This window comes from Neopelma chrysocephalum, unplaced genomic scaffold (genome assembly GCF_003984885.1).
Source record: "Neopelma chrysocephalum unplaced genomic scaffold, ASM398488v2 Primary Assembly neopelma1_44, whole genome shotgun sequence".
In the NCBI taxonomy this organism is placed as follows: Eukaryota; Metazoa; Chordata; class Aves; order Passeriformes; family Pipridae; genus Neopelma; species Neopelma chrysocephalum.
Window position 1 is genome coordinate 23799170 of NW_020897703.1, and position 16579 is coordinate 23815748.

General features: G+C 41.9%; 1 protein-coding gene across 3 annotated transcripts in view; it reads right to left on the reverse strand.

Annotated features, from left to right (window-relative positions):
• The window catches only part of SEMA5B (semaphorin 5B), a 272400-nt gene that overhangs the window by 68402 nt on the left and 187419 nt on the right, over window positions 1-16579 (reverse strand). For all 3 annotated transcript variants that reach the window (XM_027678990.1, XM_027678991.1, XM_027678992.1), the window contains 4 exons: window positions 13253-13315; window positions 4095-4193; window positions 3160-3373; window positions 311-596 (listed from right to left, as the gene is read on the reverse strand). In XM_027678990.1, the coding sequence (XP_027534791.1) occupies window positions 311-596; window positions 3160-3373; window positions 4095-4193; window positions 13253-13315 (662 nt within the window). The remainder of the gene's footprint in view (window positions 1-310; window positions 597-3159; window positions 3374-4094; window positions 4194-13252; window positions 13316-16579) is intronic.

Below are 16579 nucleotides of genomic sequence, written 5' to 3' on the forward strand. Positions count from 1 at the left end.
CCCCCTGAACTACACAAGTTGCATTGTCACTACAAAAAGTCAGTAGTCTGTTCACTGCCCAGGTTTATATCAAATTAAGTTACGCTAGAACTGCACAGTCACCTTTTATGGACTCCAGGAATCTATAAACCATGGATTAAAAACATAGTCCTGAAGGCTATGTTGCTGTGATGGATATCACAGACCTATCCCTTCGTGTTAACCAAAGGATCTTTCAAAAATGATTGCTCAGACTGTCTAAGAAATCAATATATTGTCAGCCTCAGACTGCTGGGTATAGAAGAAGGGCAGTAAAACCAGTACAACTTACACATTAGTAGTGAAGACACCATAGATCAGATCTTGCTCAGGAAGGTAGAAGGTGCTTTGCAATTCATTGTAATAGAAAGGGATTTCTCCAGCACGGGAGCAGTTCAGTCTGGCCTTCATGAAGGTTGTCCATGTGTCCTCCAGCAAAAATCTCCCTCCAATATCATTTTTGCAAACCCTTGCCACACGAGAATACACTGTTTTCCCACAGTCATGTTCCACTGCATTCTCACGGAAGAAGAAATAGGTGAACAAACCAATGTCATAGGCAGCAATAAAGTTAGGCTCTGAAAAACAAACATTTGAAGAGATTTATACAGGTTAGAAATCAATCAATGCTCACTGACTTGCTCACTGCATTGCGCTGCCAGCTCCCTTTATGCAGGCTGTCAAGGCTGGGACCACAAGGAGTTAGCAGAGGACATAAAAAAAGTAGATAGGAATAATGATATATGGGGATATAACTCTAGTACCTTTTTTCAGATCTTGGAAAGATCCCATAGTTTCCCCACTTTATTGGCAAAGCTACTACTGATTTCAGAGAAAGTAGAGTTCAACACTTTGCATATGCACGACTACTCTCTGTACCTATACTCATTTTACAACATAAAGTCTTCCCATTGGGCTCCTTCACCTATTCACTTCTGAAGTGCACCTTATGATGTGTTAAATATGCTGCATGCATCTGCCCGATTCCCCAGGCTGCTGCACTGAAACATTCAACCTACTCTCCCAGTACAGTCACATCTGGCTTTTATCATGAAACCTTTCCAGTTTCTAGGCACAAAAGATTATCTTATGTCCATAAAACAAACCCATGCCACAGACTGGCAGCAGTGAAACAAGCTCTCCTTAATGCATTTTTTCCTAGAATTATTGTTATTATTTTCACAAGAATTGAAAATAACCTGGAACTGGTCTAGTAGGGAATATTTTAATTGGGTATTTAACAAGGCTTTAAAGTGTATAGTCTTTTATCCTAACAGTTTCTTTGGCAAAGGGAAAAGGTTGGCCAATGAATAATATTTGACCAAACAGAAAAAAAACCATGTTTGTTTTATAGAGCGCTTTTACAGTGTTCATTTCTGAGTAATGCTCAAAGGAAGAAGAAAAAAGGGAAGTACAGAATTCCTTTAATGCTGCAGACCAGGAGTGAAAGAACAGAGTTGTGGCTGAGGGAGAGGCAGGCGGCTGCTGCTGCACAGCAGGTTTGGGAGGCAGATGATGGTACAGAAGGAAAGGCACTGCAAAACATCTCTCATCAAACTTTCTCCTTCAAATAAATCATGAACCTTAAAGGGACTGTTGTGATCACCAATCTGACCTTCTGTCTAACATGAACGAGAGAATTTCACCCTGTAATTCCACCATCGGATCCTGTAACTAACAGGTGAATTAGACCACATCTTTTGAAGGAGATCTGATCTTACTGGACAATGTCACATGGCTTTACATCCACCACTTTCCTCAGTGACTTGTTCAAATGACTAAAGACTGACCCAGCTGCAACCTGTACTTCTTTTCCCATTTGACATTATCTGGTTTCAGCTTCCAATCACAGGTGCTTGTCATGACTTGTCTGCTAGATTAAAGAACTTTATCCTGTCCGAAATCTTCTCTTGATGTAAGTACTTCCATATCAAGAACAAAACACCTTTTATCTCCTTTTCAGAAAGATAAATAAATTGAGCTCCTTAAGTCTCTCACTGTGAGGCAGCCTTTCCAAGCATCAAATCACTGCAAGGCTCTTCTCTGAATCACCTTCAAGTTTTCTGTTTCTTGTTGAAAAGTGGCCAGAACAGGATGAAATTACTCCAATGTCACCAATGCTGCACCAGGTTATAAATCCAAGAGTCACATTAGCTTTTCCAGTCACATTCTAGAACCTCAGTTACTGTTTGTCTTTCTTAAACTTCCCTCTTACCATGTGGATTCCTTCTGAATCTTGCATTCATGTGCAGGCAAGAGGAACCTATTTCTATTGAGTGTATATGAGCTATGATGCTTCTTGGTCCTAATTCACAGTCTTGCCTGATGACATCCTTTTCCTAAATTTCCGGATCTCCATACTGGCTTCAGTATGCCTGCAGAAGTCTTAGTTCAGCCTCTTTAAGCTCCAGACAGTGCACAATCCCACTGCTCTTATCTTTAATTGAAAGGTCCTGAAATCTAATAGAAAGATTCTGACTATCTTGTCAAATTTACCTGGGTAAAAGGAGAGAGGGAGAATACTGGGATCTCCATCACTACGCTCTGCTTAGACAAGAAGTGCTTTGCCCCAGTCAGAACTGTGTGGACTCAGTGCAGGGATTACTGGTTGAAATTCTATAGCTTGCTTGATGCAGGGTATCACACTGGGGTAAGAGCTGCTTTTAATAACTATAAATCCACATCAGCATGAATTCACATGGAACATAATGTGCTGTGAAATTTCTCATTTTTGGACTGATCTTGCACTGAAACCAACCATGTTCAGCTGAGTCAGTGGAAGTAGAGAGTGCTTATCATTCTGCAGAACTGGGTCAACAATACGATGCTTTAAGTTGGTTTTGATCTTCAGATCTTCGAGTGGTTTTCTTGTTAAAATGATATATTTGGTCATCTCACAAGACAGAGACCCATATATATGTTAAGTAACCTGTAAGACCCACTTTCTGTATTCTAAATCAACTTCTCCGGAATACTTTCAGGCTCTTTTTAAATGTCTTCCAAGCTGCATTGATTATTGCACCGGAAGCCCTTTCCCATCATACCTCTGGATCTCAATATGAAAAGAGAGGGAAAGATTTACAAGCCTGTCAAGCTGACTTTAATACATCTTTTGCTCAGATGTGACCCACATGACTTTACCATTGAGCCATTTCGAGTTGTATTGTGCTGTCCTAAGTGGGGGAACATTTCCAAGGCTGCGGTAAATAGCAGGATCCCGTCCAGAAAAATCAATCACAGTTGCAGCATACAGTTCTCCTCGTGATGTAATCACAGCTGTCGAGTTATGCCGAGGGTCATATGGGCACCGAGCCACTCCATTAATTCTGTCAATGATTTTGCTGAGATTTCCTACCTGTATTTAAAAGAAAAGAGAACTTAAAGAGCATCTGGCTTTCTTACTGACATAGAGAATTCAGTTTGCCCATGAGTGCCTACAAGCAGAAACCTGATTTTAAAAAAACAGGTAGCTATGAGAATGTAATGTGAGTGATGACTATAAATTGATCTTTACATCCATCATTTGCCAATATAAGAAGTTGTGTCTGAGCCTCACTGATTCTGTTGCTTTGTATGAAGGGTAAATCCACTGCCAATAAAGCCCCAACGTGCTCGGTGTAATCAGGTGCTCCTGGTGCTAGCACAGGTTTCTAATCTTCCACAGACACCCCCTGAATACATACTGCCATTAAAAACCATAAAAATAAACATTGCCCTGGGCCTGCTCCCGCCTCTGTTGCAGCCAAAGGGAGTTTTGTCATTTATTTTAAAGAAACTTTTAAGTATTCAGCTCAGACAGGTAAGCTTGTCTATATTCCCCATTTTCAGCACCATACTCAAGGTTTACATGAGCAACACTTTGTCCAGATCCAACTTACCCATAAAACAAGCTTTTAGTTCCCCAACTGCAGATATACTCATTGCCCCAAAGCAACCCAAAGAAGAAAACCAAAATAATTTCAGGTCAGCTACATTTAGAACATATTCTCTGTAGCCATGATGCCCTGCCAAATGACTGGACTTCCCCAGCGCATGCATCCAGCCCTCTCCATCACTGTAAAAGAGGCAAAACAGACCTGTCGACTGGAACACACTGGTGAAAAGGCATTGGTACCACAGGTAAAAACCTTCTTGCCATAAACAATCAGCACTCGGACATAGTTCTGGCACTCTTCCTATAGGGACACAAGACAGAGACAAAGGATTTTTGAAAATTTTATTACATTATAAAAATACCTGTGCTGCAGCTAGAATACACCTTCCTCAGCTCTAACTTGGGCTGAGGTTTGTTGCATCAAGCAGTGCACAGCTGTAGGGAGCTAGTGGTCTAAGTGAGCAAGCCCGATTTGCTGGTTATTTCTCTAACCATAGCTCTGCATAGTCCCCGGATAGGATGTTATCCATCAGGTTGACTCTGAGTCTCATAACTACACAAATGACTCTTTCTGTGCTCTGCTTAGATTGGAAGAGAAATTCTCCCTCTTTCCATGATACTTCTGACCTATTTTCCCAGTAATGCTGCAGCTTTGAAAACATTACCCAGACACAGACTCCAGTGAAGGACAGCGGGTCTGTCTGCACTATAATTCAAACCAATGCCAGCAGGAAAACAGCAGGAACTTCTCTTTAATTGACCAGGCTGGTCAGAAGAATCTCATGCTTGAACAGGCTGTGATTTCCTGCCTCCCAGAGGATTGTGTGCTCAGGATTTTCCATGGCGGGAGTCTCTTTGTAAGGCCGGGCCAGTGAGAAATAACAAATTCTCTCTTCTCAGTTGCATGACCACTTGCTGGTACAAATAGGCAGCTCCCTCCACATGCCAGTCCCCAAAGGTGCAGGGTTCCTGCTGTCCCATGCTGGAGTAGGGGTGGCAGCACAAGGCTGCAGTTGGCATTTTTTCAGAAAATCACCTTCATGTTGTTAGAAAGAGCCATGGTCTCTTTTCCTCCTCACAGTCTCACATCCAGAGACCTGTGGAGTGCAGATCAGGCTAACTGAGCATCTCCTGGAGTTAAGCAGCAGGGGAGAAAGAGGCCACATAAGGCGGGAACTTTCTAACAGTACACACAGGGAAAGGGAGGTGTGAGACCAGCGTGCAACTCCCACAGGCAGAGCAAGAGGGTCGAGAGCCACCTGCCCCAAGGTTCATCCAAACAGCCTTGACAACAGATGAGCAGTGGGCCTGGCACAGCCTGCCTGCCCTGGCCTCTGGGGCCACCTCAGAGGAAAGGATATGAGGCTAATGATGGCACCCACTGGGCTCCAAGTGAAGAAAGTCTATTATGTTGTAGCATAAACAGAAAAGGAAACTTGTTAAAAAATAACAAACTCAGCTGGGTTATCCTGGCTGCTTTGCTTTCCTCTGTCCAATAGATCATCATTTGCTACTAAGCTGAGCCTACAGCTGCAGACACCACTTCTCCTTCTGTAAGGAGCATTCACTCTGCAAGCTTCCCTATCTCACAACGCTCCACACTGTTGATCATTTCCCTGAAGACTTCATTTGCAAGTTTCAGCAGTGTAAAAACATCCCCTGGAAAGGAAGGGCCTTGCTTAGCTGTATTACATTCTATCTTCTTTCATTTACTCTATGGAAATCAACTTGTTGAAGGATTCAGTGCAGACATCCACCAGCATTAGCCACAGACAAGCAACTGCATGAGCATGACACATGGTGCTTGCTTTCGAATGGAGAAGATCACAGGGACTGCACTCCAGAGCCAGCCCAGGAGCTCTCACCCAGCCCAGGCAGAAGCTACAGGGTGCCACAGGCTTGAGGCTCAGCAGGGGCATCGGGGGATCAGATACCAAAGGCTTGTCACCCAAAAACGAGAGCTTAGATTCATAATAGCTTGGTCGACTCGACACTTCCTATTTCAGAAGCAGATCAGTCATGGTGACTGTGCATCAGTCCATCAAATAGGACCTTGAGAAGCACCATCCCACCTGCTGTGTGTTGAGAATAGAGGTCTCATTGCTCCCTTTAATAAGACAAAGGGCTTGCCAGACTCTCTGCCCTCTGCTGTCATTGCTTCACGGTGCTGGGAGCCCTGCCATTTACTCCCTGCCCTAGAGATGTCTGTATCTCATGACTGCTTTAAGTAATTCCTCTTTCTGTAGACCACAGTTATTCAATCCCACATAATGTTAGGACCACTATATATTTAAATGCAAAGTAATAGAAATTCTTGAGTGAATGCTATTACAGAAAGCATTACGTCCTCTCCCAACAGAGTTTTGTTTTCAGAATATGACTGATTTGGCATCTAACCCAGAATTCAGCTCTGTACTCAAATCTCACACAAATAAGAGAGTACCCATATGCTCCCCCTCCACCTGCACCCTTCCCTTCTTTGTGCAGGGTCTAAACACAGCTTCTGACCTAAACCAGCTAAAACCATTTATGTTGCTGGACACCCTCCTGCCTAGCTACTACAATGTATTCCTAATTAAAGCCCTGTCTGTGGAAATCTAAAATCCTAATTTGGAGAATTCTCTTATTTGCACAGAACTGTATTACAGATTAACAAACTTCAATTTCTATAAAAATCTTCCCAGCTGAGAAGATAGCACACAAGAAGAATGTCTCTGGAAGATCATGTGCTGCAGTCTACTGGCAGTGATGTATCTATTGCACGCTTTTACTCTAGGCACGGTAGCCTGGCTTGGTGAGGATGCTGGATGCTGGTATAATCTTGTGTTATTTTAGCCTAATTATGCACGGCTTTATTTGCACCCATTCTGTCCAAAGCAGAAGTCATTTACTGAAATAGAGGAAGAAACCATACTGAGCAAATATATCTGCTGCTGTCTGAACCTGCTCCAGGATACTTCATCTGTGACTTCCAGCCCATTCCCAACTGCGGTTGCAAAGAGCAAAAGAGCACAGTCAGTATGGGTGAGGTGTCAGACTGGAAACATTGGACAGCTGATACTTTTCAGGGTACTGGATGCAACAAACCCACTAGCTGGTTTTCATTAGCTGTAAAAGGCAGAAAGGGGGGTGACTACTGGATGTTCTCTACTCTGCTTAAAAACGATGCTTCTAGGTGTGGGCCATGCCCAACTGTAGTTGTTCCTGGGAATTAACTGAACAGGCATTTTTCTCTGGACCTGTCTTACTGATGATCATAGCAGCACTCCATTCTTCTGGAGGAAGAGCAATGATAATATGCACATTTCATACACTGTTCTCAAAGCTATTTCTACACTTAAAGTAAAGTAAACAGATGTACATTATGTGCCCTGATCTCTCAACCAAAACAATGCAGGTGCTAAACTTGCTGTGGTGACATGCTGAGTTAGAGGAGCTCCTGAAGGGCAGCCACAGAGGTCTAACTACCAGACCACATCTCTCTAACCCGCCTGGCCCGAAGAGGAATATGGTGCTCATTTCGTGTTTCTTGTTGCTGTACCCATTGACAGTCATGTCAGTCTATGAAAGCCTCCAACAAAAGCAAAGAAGAAACCAAACCACTTAAAAGGTCCAATTTGCAGGATTTTTCTCAAGACACTGTCTGGGAGATTTACATTAGATCCTCTTTCTACCCCATTCTCCAAATAAATACCAAGGAACAGCCTTCTCTCTGTGTTCTTTAAACCAGCCTGGATTTGCTTTGAAAAGTCATTCAATACGCTTCTCTCTGCAACAATTCATAGCTGAGGCAACTAGTTAGTAAAATGATCTCACAAACCCCTATAGAAAATAGGAGCTATTTAATGCAGTTTCTTCCATATGGCTGGAAAACTCCAGGCATCCAGGAGGCAAAATTCAGACAGGCTTTAATATAACCAGAAATTTGGCAAGTTTGAACCCACCTCTGTCCAGACAAGATGATATTTGGATCCTGCTCTCACATTATGGAGTAGACAGTTAAAGCTGTGTATGATCAGTCTGCAAATCTCATCACCAGAAGATATTACTGGGATCAAGAGATTAAAGATTTAAATAAAGGGGAAGACTGCATATTTATATAGTTAATAAGAATAACTCAGTTATATTAGTTGGGATTATTATTAAATATATGGCAGAGTTGATAAAAACCTGTGGCTCACTGCCAGAGAATTAAGCGTATCTCTGATTTTCCTATGAATTGCATGTTACCCACTTTGAGGTTCTTGCTCCTTCCTCAAAATAACCTTCTTTGAGATAAGGCCTTAAATTTAGAAAGTATCACTTTTTTCCAGTCTAATGACCCTTGTTTTCCTAGAAAGGAAGAGTACATGACTTCTAATGCTCAACACTACAAGGCACAGGACCTCAGTCAGAACAAATATCCCTGAAGCCACTCCCTCCCACCCCCTCAGTTTAAGCCTATCCTCATTTATTTTATTTTTTGTAACATTTAGAGTAACTGTTCATTCACTGTTTGTGAATGCTCTATGTCCATGACTGTGGACAGGACCAGGTCTCTTTCTAGCTTACAGAGATGTCAGGTTGCTCTGAGAGCACATTTCAAACTCGAGAAGCAGGAGTGGTGCCCTGTTACTGCCTTCATTCATGTGGACAGATCAGCAAATGGAAGGGCTGACCTAGTGCAGCTTCTGTTTGAGGTAAAATTCAAAAAGATAATTTCAGAATTATGTGAATAATCCAGCTGTAGATGCTTCTTAGTTGTTTCTTATGTCGTCTCTTAACACCAGCATTCTAAAAGGTTATAAGCCCTTAATCTCATTGTACAGATGCAGTTTTCTTTGAAAGCATAGCCATATGTAGGTACTACTTAAAATTTTAGTTTGAATAAACCACTGTTGTCAGATATTTCCTTTATAATTATTTTTTTAGGCTAACCCTATTTCATCACATACTGATATATTTTAATCATAGATTAAAACCACAGTTATACACTGTATGAGACAAATAGCTGTTGAAGATGGTCTGCCATCCTCAGAGAAACACAAACTCCTAGAGTAAAACCTGGAGTTCAGAGAATCACCCAACAGAACTCCAAGTTACCCCTTCAATGACACTTCAGAGTGCAGTAAACATTTAATTTATCTATTGCAGTTTATCCCAATTTGTTAAAAAATAATCAAGACCTAACTTGCTCTCGAGCGCTGCTGTTAACACACTTTCAGATATCTACATTTATTTCCTCGGACAAGCAATTCTGCTACTCAGTTTAAGCCAAGGCCCCAACCAAACTGTCTTTCTCCTCTGAGTGCAATAGATAGTAAAGAGAATTGCTAATGATTTTTCCAGCCAAGTTTTCTTTAATGGACTTTAATCAAACTTAGGGGCTGATTCTATATTGATAGCTTAGCAGAAGTAATCGGAATGTTGGTTCAGGTCTCTAGGAGCAGTTACAAAGGGGGGAAAAATAGCTGATAGCCTCTCAGTTATTTCTATTTGCCTGGGGATTTATATGGTGCCTGTCCTACTTGGATACCTATTATTTTTAAGTGGTGCAGAGTTTCCCAGTTTCACCAGATAAGCAGAGAGCACATCCTCTGTGTGACACAGAGCCACCTGAAGGCCTGAAACAGCTGATTCCTCCATTAGCTCAGCAATTTCTGCACCAATCCCACTTAGCTAGACTGAAGCCTTGGGCTAGGATTTTCCTGTAACCTTGTATGAATCATAGGACCCCAGAGCATCAGGGCATCATACAAAAAAATAAGGAAGCTATATTGGCAATACAGTGGGACAAGTGCTAGCTGGATGCCTATCAGACATTTCTCTCATTTCTTTCTTGCTCCAGAAGTGTTATTAGTGCATCATCTTCCTCCCGGCTACACAAAGCTCTTCAGGGAGCACTTAAGAGATGCCATTTTTCACTGTCATTTTCACAAATGGTTTCTTTTCACATTTTAAAATGATGTTGTGCTGCTTTTGGAAAGTTTTCAAATAATTCGGTGCTTAGACAAAAGAAATACCAAAGTTCTCATGTTTAAAAAGCCACAACTTTCCAATGTCAGGCAAAATTCCTTAGATGTGGTGGATGTGGACTGTTATGCAGAGACAAACCAATTACAAGCTAGGAGCTGAGCGATTCCTAATGCAATTAAATATACCTCTTCCCCTTCTGCTCTATCCATCACTAATTTTAACTACAACCTCTGGATGAGTTCATTTGGAAGACACAAAATAAAGGCAGCATAACACTGACTTTGTTCTCTGCACTGTCTCTCAGTAATGTGAATGTTTTCCAGGGGATAATTTGAAGGTGCTGATCATGATACATTTTATTAATGCTGCAAAAATAAGAATGATTACTTGTGGAAGCCAGCATGGATCTCCAGGGACATGGTAAGTAAAGCATGTACACTTCTTTGAGGAAACCACAAGTTTTAGTTGATAAAAATAACATAAACGAAAGAGCCCTTTCCAAGGTGTTTGTTTTAATAATGCACAATATACTGCAGAGAGTTAATTTTAAAATCAGTCTCAAGAACTTATACATTATGGGATTAAAATCTGATAAATTACTGGGATGAAAACAGTCCTCAAAGTGAAATCACTCATAAACTTGCTGTTCTAGTAGAGCCCCAGCTGGGGTGGTACCAGCCCAGAATCAACATTTTTCTTAAATAACATTTGTGGATAACCCAAAAATTACAAACATAGTAATTACCAGTGAAGCCAATGCCTCTCTCTATATTTAGCGATATATGCCAGGATGGTTGGTGAGCTGGATCCAACAAACAAAATACATTTTTGTAAGATATTATGCATTAAAGAAAAAGGAAAAGGGCTTTATGTATAAGCATGGAGATTACATCCTAGGAGTAGTAACTGTGAAAAGGATTTAGTGGTCACAGTGGCCAGGCACTCTGCATGGTCTCCTATGGCAGAAGAGCTAACAAAACTGCCATGTATATGAACAAAGGAAGGTGGGAGGCTGTTTTAATCACACTCAGGCATTAGAGAGATTGACAAGAGAATACAGGTGAAAAAATGGAGAAAAAAAACCAGACCAAAAATATTCAAGGGCAGTAGAAAAATGACTTAGAGAAAGAGGCTTGTAGAACTCATATTTTTATTTTTTAAAGGGCCTAAGTACTGAATTGACAAGAGAGTATAAGTGCCTCTGTCAAAAATAAATATTGGTAACTAAAGGGTTCTTTAATCTAGCAGAGAAGGGCAAAATGAGACCCAGCCACTCAAAACTGAAGCCAGATACAAAGAGAAAATGAAGTACATATTGTTTAACGGGGAAGGTGATCTGTCATTAGAACAAGCCAGCAAAGCACAGTCAGCCCATTTGCTTCACATCTCCAGTGCAAAACTTTCTGCTTTCTTCAAAAAGCTGCAGCAGCCAAAGACAAGTTACTGAGCTCAGTTTAGGAATAAGCAGTTGAAGTTTGTGGCCAGAGCTATACAAGGTGCCAGAAGAAATGGTACCTTCCAACCTTAAATCTGGGACCCAGATTTTAAATCTGCCTTTTCTCTGGACAACAGGTACTCAAATGTGGAGTATCCATCATGTCATAATAATTACACTTTTGTGATATGAATGTTGTGGGCTTTATTTTTGCACTTCTTATTTTTCTTATGGTACAGCTCTAAGCATTTTAGGAAGAGATCTTCTAAGCAGCAGGAAGAATCTGATTTAGATACTCAACAGGCACAAGAATGAAGGGGGAAAAAAGGCATTTTAATACACTTGGTGGTTTTGAAAGCCTCACCCTAAAATACATACATTATTAAATGGGCAAGGAAAATGGACCAGTGATATAACTTCTGCAAACTACACTGTGAATTAATGTAAGAGCCAAAGGCCCTCCTTATTTCTACCTTCTATCACCACATATGTAAGTGCCTGACAGTCCATAACGTATTTATCATCAAATCAATCTGTGCTAGGCAGAAAGCTGCCATCAGTCAAGTTTTGACAAAGCAGTGCTGAGGCAGAGCTCTGCATCTTGTACCACCACTGCACAGCAGAATCAGAAATGTTCACATTTCTGCTGCATTTACCCAGACAAGGGCAGAGATGCTGGGTCAGAGCTGGACTTCTTAGCTGGAGTAGAGCACTTCACCAGCTGCCTAGACTAAACTCAGTATTTTTGAGCTACTGCTGAGTCATTTCTCTGCAGTGAAACAAACAATGGAAGTGTAGAGTTGCCCCAAGAGAGACTCAGCTGTGGACACACAGGTTAGAGTAGATACAGACCTGAGAGATCTGTGTTTGCTTAGCTGCTGCAGAATCCTTCCACCTTTGTAGCTTCCTGCCTTCTTGTCAGACTCTTAGTCAACAACTCTGTTTGCCATTAATTGTATACCAAGAAGTGTCTAACAGTCTGCTTAATTATTGTTCCTCAGAACTTCACTCATAGTCACTGCACCCCGCAAACAATTTCAAGCTCTGTATCAAAATCAGCATAAACTCAGCTGTTCAGAGCATCATCCTTCTGACATTTTTTGTAAACCCTTTGCAGTGTAAGGAGGCAGCAGTGAAGATACTCAGACCATTGCTTTCTTTTGGCAAGACAGTAACAAAGACAAAGGTTGTGCTTATCCTGCCTTATGCTTTGTCCAGCTCCTTTGGTTTGGACTGAGAGCTCTTTGCAGTGCATTAAGGACAATAGGACACCCTCGCAGGTTGTCACCCTTGAGACTTGAAGATTTTTGAAGAGAACGAACATCACATTTGAAAAATCAAAATATTTCCTGCTTTTAGATAGATGCCTTTGTTTTAGCTTCTCAGAAGAGGGGCAGAAAGGCCCTGTGGTTGAATCAGAAATGCCTGCAAACTCCAAACTTCTGGGACAGAATGTGTTTTTTCAAGCAATTCTTACTTCAAATTGCAGTTCAGCAGACTGCACCTGCCTCCAAAGCAGCTCTGTGATATTCCACCTGAACAGACTGCAGTGTGTAAGCAGATTCAGTTCTCAGGTGAACTGTATAATGATAAACTCTTAACTGCAAACATGCATTGAATCCCACGCGGCCGAATGCCAGCGGCTCACCACTAGGCACCCAGACTAAGCCTGGCCTCAGACCCCACTGCAAGATGCTACCCCTAGCTAGCCACCACTCTGCTGCTTGATGTATCACAAATTGTGTCCTCTCCAGCAGTGAAATCACCTTTACATTTCCTGCAGAGCAAGTGTAATAACTTGGACAGGGGGCCTTTGAAATGGCTCGCTCGGTGGTGCTTATACACATGCGGTGGTAGAGCTAACTGCTGCAAATTTACAGGTTCAAGCTGGTGTCAGATGCTCCCTGTGTGGATTTCACATGTTGCAAATATATTTACCCATAACATCATTATACCATTGAAAAATTTACCTCTGTTTTCCCTTTACTTTGACAGGACCTCCTGGTGTCTTCATCTGAACCCCACGCTGTTGCCTGAAAAACCAAAATGCGCAAGTCACGTAAGAATGCCACCAGCCACCGTGTCTGGAGACTCCCCAAACAAGAGCAAGCATCTCCAGCCAATTTACACAGCCCAATTTAAAAGCAGCATTGTGACAGTAAACATGTATCTCGCTCCCACTGTGCTCACAGTGCACACAAATGATAAATAGATGAGAAGTCCAGAGGCAGAAGAAACTGGAATGTTCACAGAGGACAGACTTTAATTTACATGTAAATACAACTTCTGATCACCATTCAGCTGGAAGGTCCAAGACATAAACCCCACACACCAAGTCATCACCTTCTTTTCAAGGAAGACAGTGCTGTATAAAACTCACCAGCTTTCATCGCCAAAACGAAAACATTCCCTACAGCAAAGTCCAGCAGTTCTGCACAAATCTGTTGGTCTTCTTAAATTTACCCCCAAGATTATCGCCTTTTAAGTAACCCTGCAGTGAAGCAATCTGGATAAAACCACTGGGAGCTGGGGAAGCGGGGAGAAAGGTTGATGGTGATTTGTGGTGCCAGAAAAGTGGGGTCAGGTCCTGAGATGGAGTAAAACACATCAGTGCTGAGGGCACTGTTGACTGGGGTCTGAGAACGTGTGGGGTCCCCAGTTGGCTCTGATTGACTGCTTCAGAACAAGAAAAGTCAAGACCAGAAAAGCTGCATTAGAGAGAACTTTTAGATTTAAAATATTCAGCAACATACCCAACCATTCAGTACCCTCCCCAATTTTCCTCCCTTCAGCATTTTTTAAAAATAGTCCTAACAAATTCAAGCAGGTATAGTTAGCTGGAGGTGAAAATACAAATAAACATCCACACTATACATAATACATCATTCTGAGTACAAGAAAAATAGCTCCGTTACATAAGGAAAGGCCAGGCTCACAAAGTTCAGATACAGCTCCAAAGCTCCCCTAACAGAGCCAGGTTTTCTTTATTTTCCTCAGTCCATTACCAACAAAGGAAATGGCTTCAAAGTTTGGCCTGGATCTGAACTCTTCTTGAACCTTCTCACTGCAGCCAATATATTTTTTTAAAACCTAGGCTTTCATAGAAATTGTCCCCTCGACACATGATAAATCCAGCTTTTTTTCTGGAGAGAGTTGGGAAACCACTGAGAAGAGAGGATGAATTTTCCTACTCCCAGCTCAGGTCCATTCAGAACTACAAGAAATGCCATCACCCAGGAAATGCATTCATATACAACATTTGGGGAAGGGATATTTCTACCTCTTTAAAAAAAAAGAAAAAAGGCATCTCTCCATTAGCTGAGCATTCTGTTCAATTTGGCTTGAAGTAAGACTTTATGAGCACAGTCAAAGATCTGGTCGGAGAAAGGAAGAGCACAGATCTTTCCCTGGGAGTCACTAGGGAAATACCTTCCATGTACTGCAACCCAATCCAGGCTGAAGGCCAAAAGCTTGTGCTTCAGATGTGTTTTTGTGAGACCTGGGATAAGTCCTTGCTGGAAAGGATCATTAAGCTGTATCCTGAGAGGGTATATGTCACTGGATGAGAGAGCTCACATAGTAAGCCATCACAGGAGAGCAAGGAATTTTGAATAGTGACTCCTAGGAGCCCTTGACATCTGCAACACAACTGCACAGCAGCATTTTGATCCCCAGTCCCAGCTCCAGCCCACATTCACCTAACCACAATATCTTTGCACCTTGGATCATATTTCTGACAATCTTAATATAAAAAAAATTAAAAGAAAAAAAGAAAAAAAATTCAGAAAAGAGGTCACATATTAGGTAGCCCTTCTTCCCATTTAAAAAAACAGAGACAGAGCTCCATTATAGAGCCCAGTTTACCCTAACAGTGCTTGACAGGACAAAATGGAAACAAAAATTGTTGGTTACTTCAGCAATCGATTCTTCTCCGCAAATACTCTGGGTCTTCTGGGGTTACAGCAATGCAACAGAGAAGAATTTGGCCTCCCAGAGGACACCCAGCTCTTCCTGCCAGACACCTGCACCACAGAACTTCAAGGCATGTTGAAAACACAGCCCACGTCAGAGCACTGCTCTCCTCCAGCTACTTTCTGATGTGCCTAAATGTTTTCTTTTATTAGGCACATTGCCCTTCAGCTTTCTGAAGCACTACCTTGATGAGTCTAGTGATAACAGAAGATCTTGGTGATGGCCCAAATTATAGGAACATGTTGTTTGTGACTGCATCATTAGTCAGGGTGCACTTCATTAGAGCTAAGAGGATAATTAAGCAATATGGCAATCTAGAGCATGTTTTACAAGTCCCACACATGTCTTTGGCAGGACAGGGAGGAGTTAGTTTGTGGGCTAAGTAACTCCAATGACCTCTAGTGACTCAAAGAAAATATTCATGACCCTGCAAAGCAGAACATCTTAACAATAATAAAAGTATAACTGCAAAGTGAAGCAGCTAATGTGCATTTAAATATTTGTACTGCAAGGTCCACTGACCTACAGCCTAGACAAGTCCTTGTGCTGGGATCCCAGAGGCCTGCACACATCTGTGGTCAGGGCCTTTGGGTTGGACCTGGGCAGGCTCAGACCTCTGATCTTGAGGCTCTCACATGAGCTTTCCAGCATTGTTTGGTTTCTTTGCTTGACTGATCAGCTGTCTTTTCGGATCAAAATGTCCCACCCTCATCATCCCTGTTGCTTTGGGCTCCTCTGTGCAAACTCCCTGTGTATGCTGGTGCTCCATGTGCTCTCACTGGCATGTCCAACCCAAGCCCCTCCTCCACAGATGAACATATGTTCTTCCTCTACCTTAGATTCATTCTGCCCCAGTATCAAACTACATCCTGGCCATTTGACAGAGAAACTTTCAGAAAGATCTCTCTTCTGGAGTGCATCTGTATGTACCCATATAGTTCTCTGTGAGGCAGAGACCTACTTAACACTTGCATAACACCACAGCACTGTAGGAGATGCTTTGTACTTTCACCTCCTTACCTGATCATAATGCTTCTCAAATGACAGTTTCTTGAACAATGACTTAGGTGCCTCCCCTCCCTTTCCTCATCTCCCTCAATAAACCAGATTAATATTTTTTTTCCCCCCCCACTACTGAAACTGCCTCTGCACACTTGGATGAGATACAAATTGTATCCACCAGATGTTTTTGGTCACTCTGTTGGGTCATCATCCTGAATTTATGATTAATTTTCTCAGTTGTCTAAGGCACTTAAGTTTCCCAGCCCCAGAAAACACATCTGGGATTATTTTTATTCCTCCTGCGACACCAGTCAGTCAAAAGC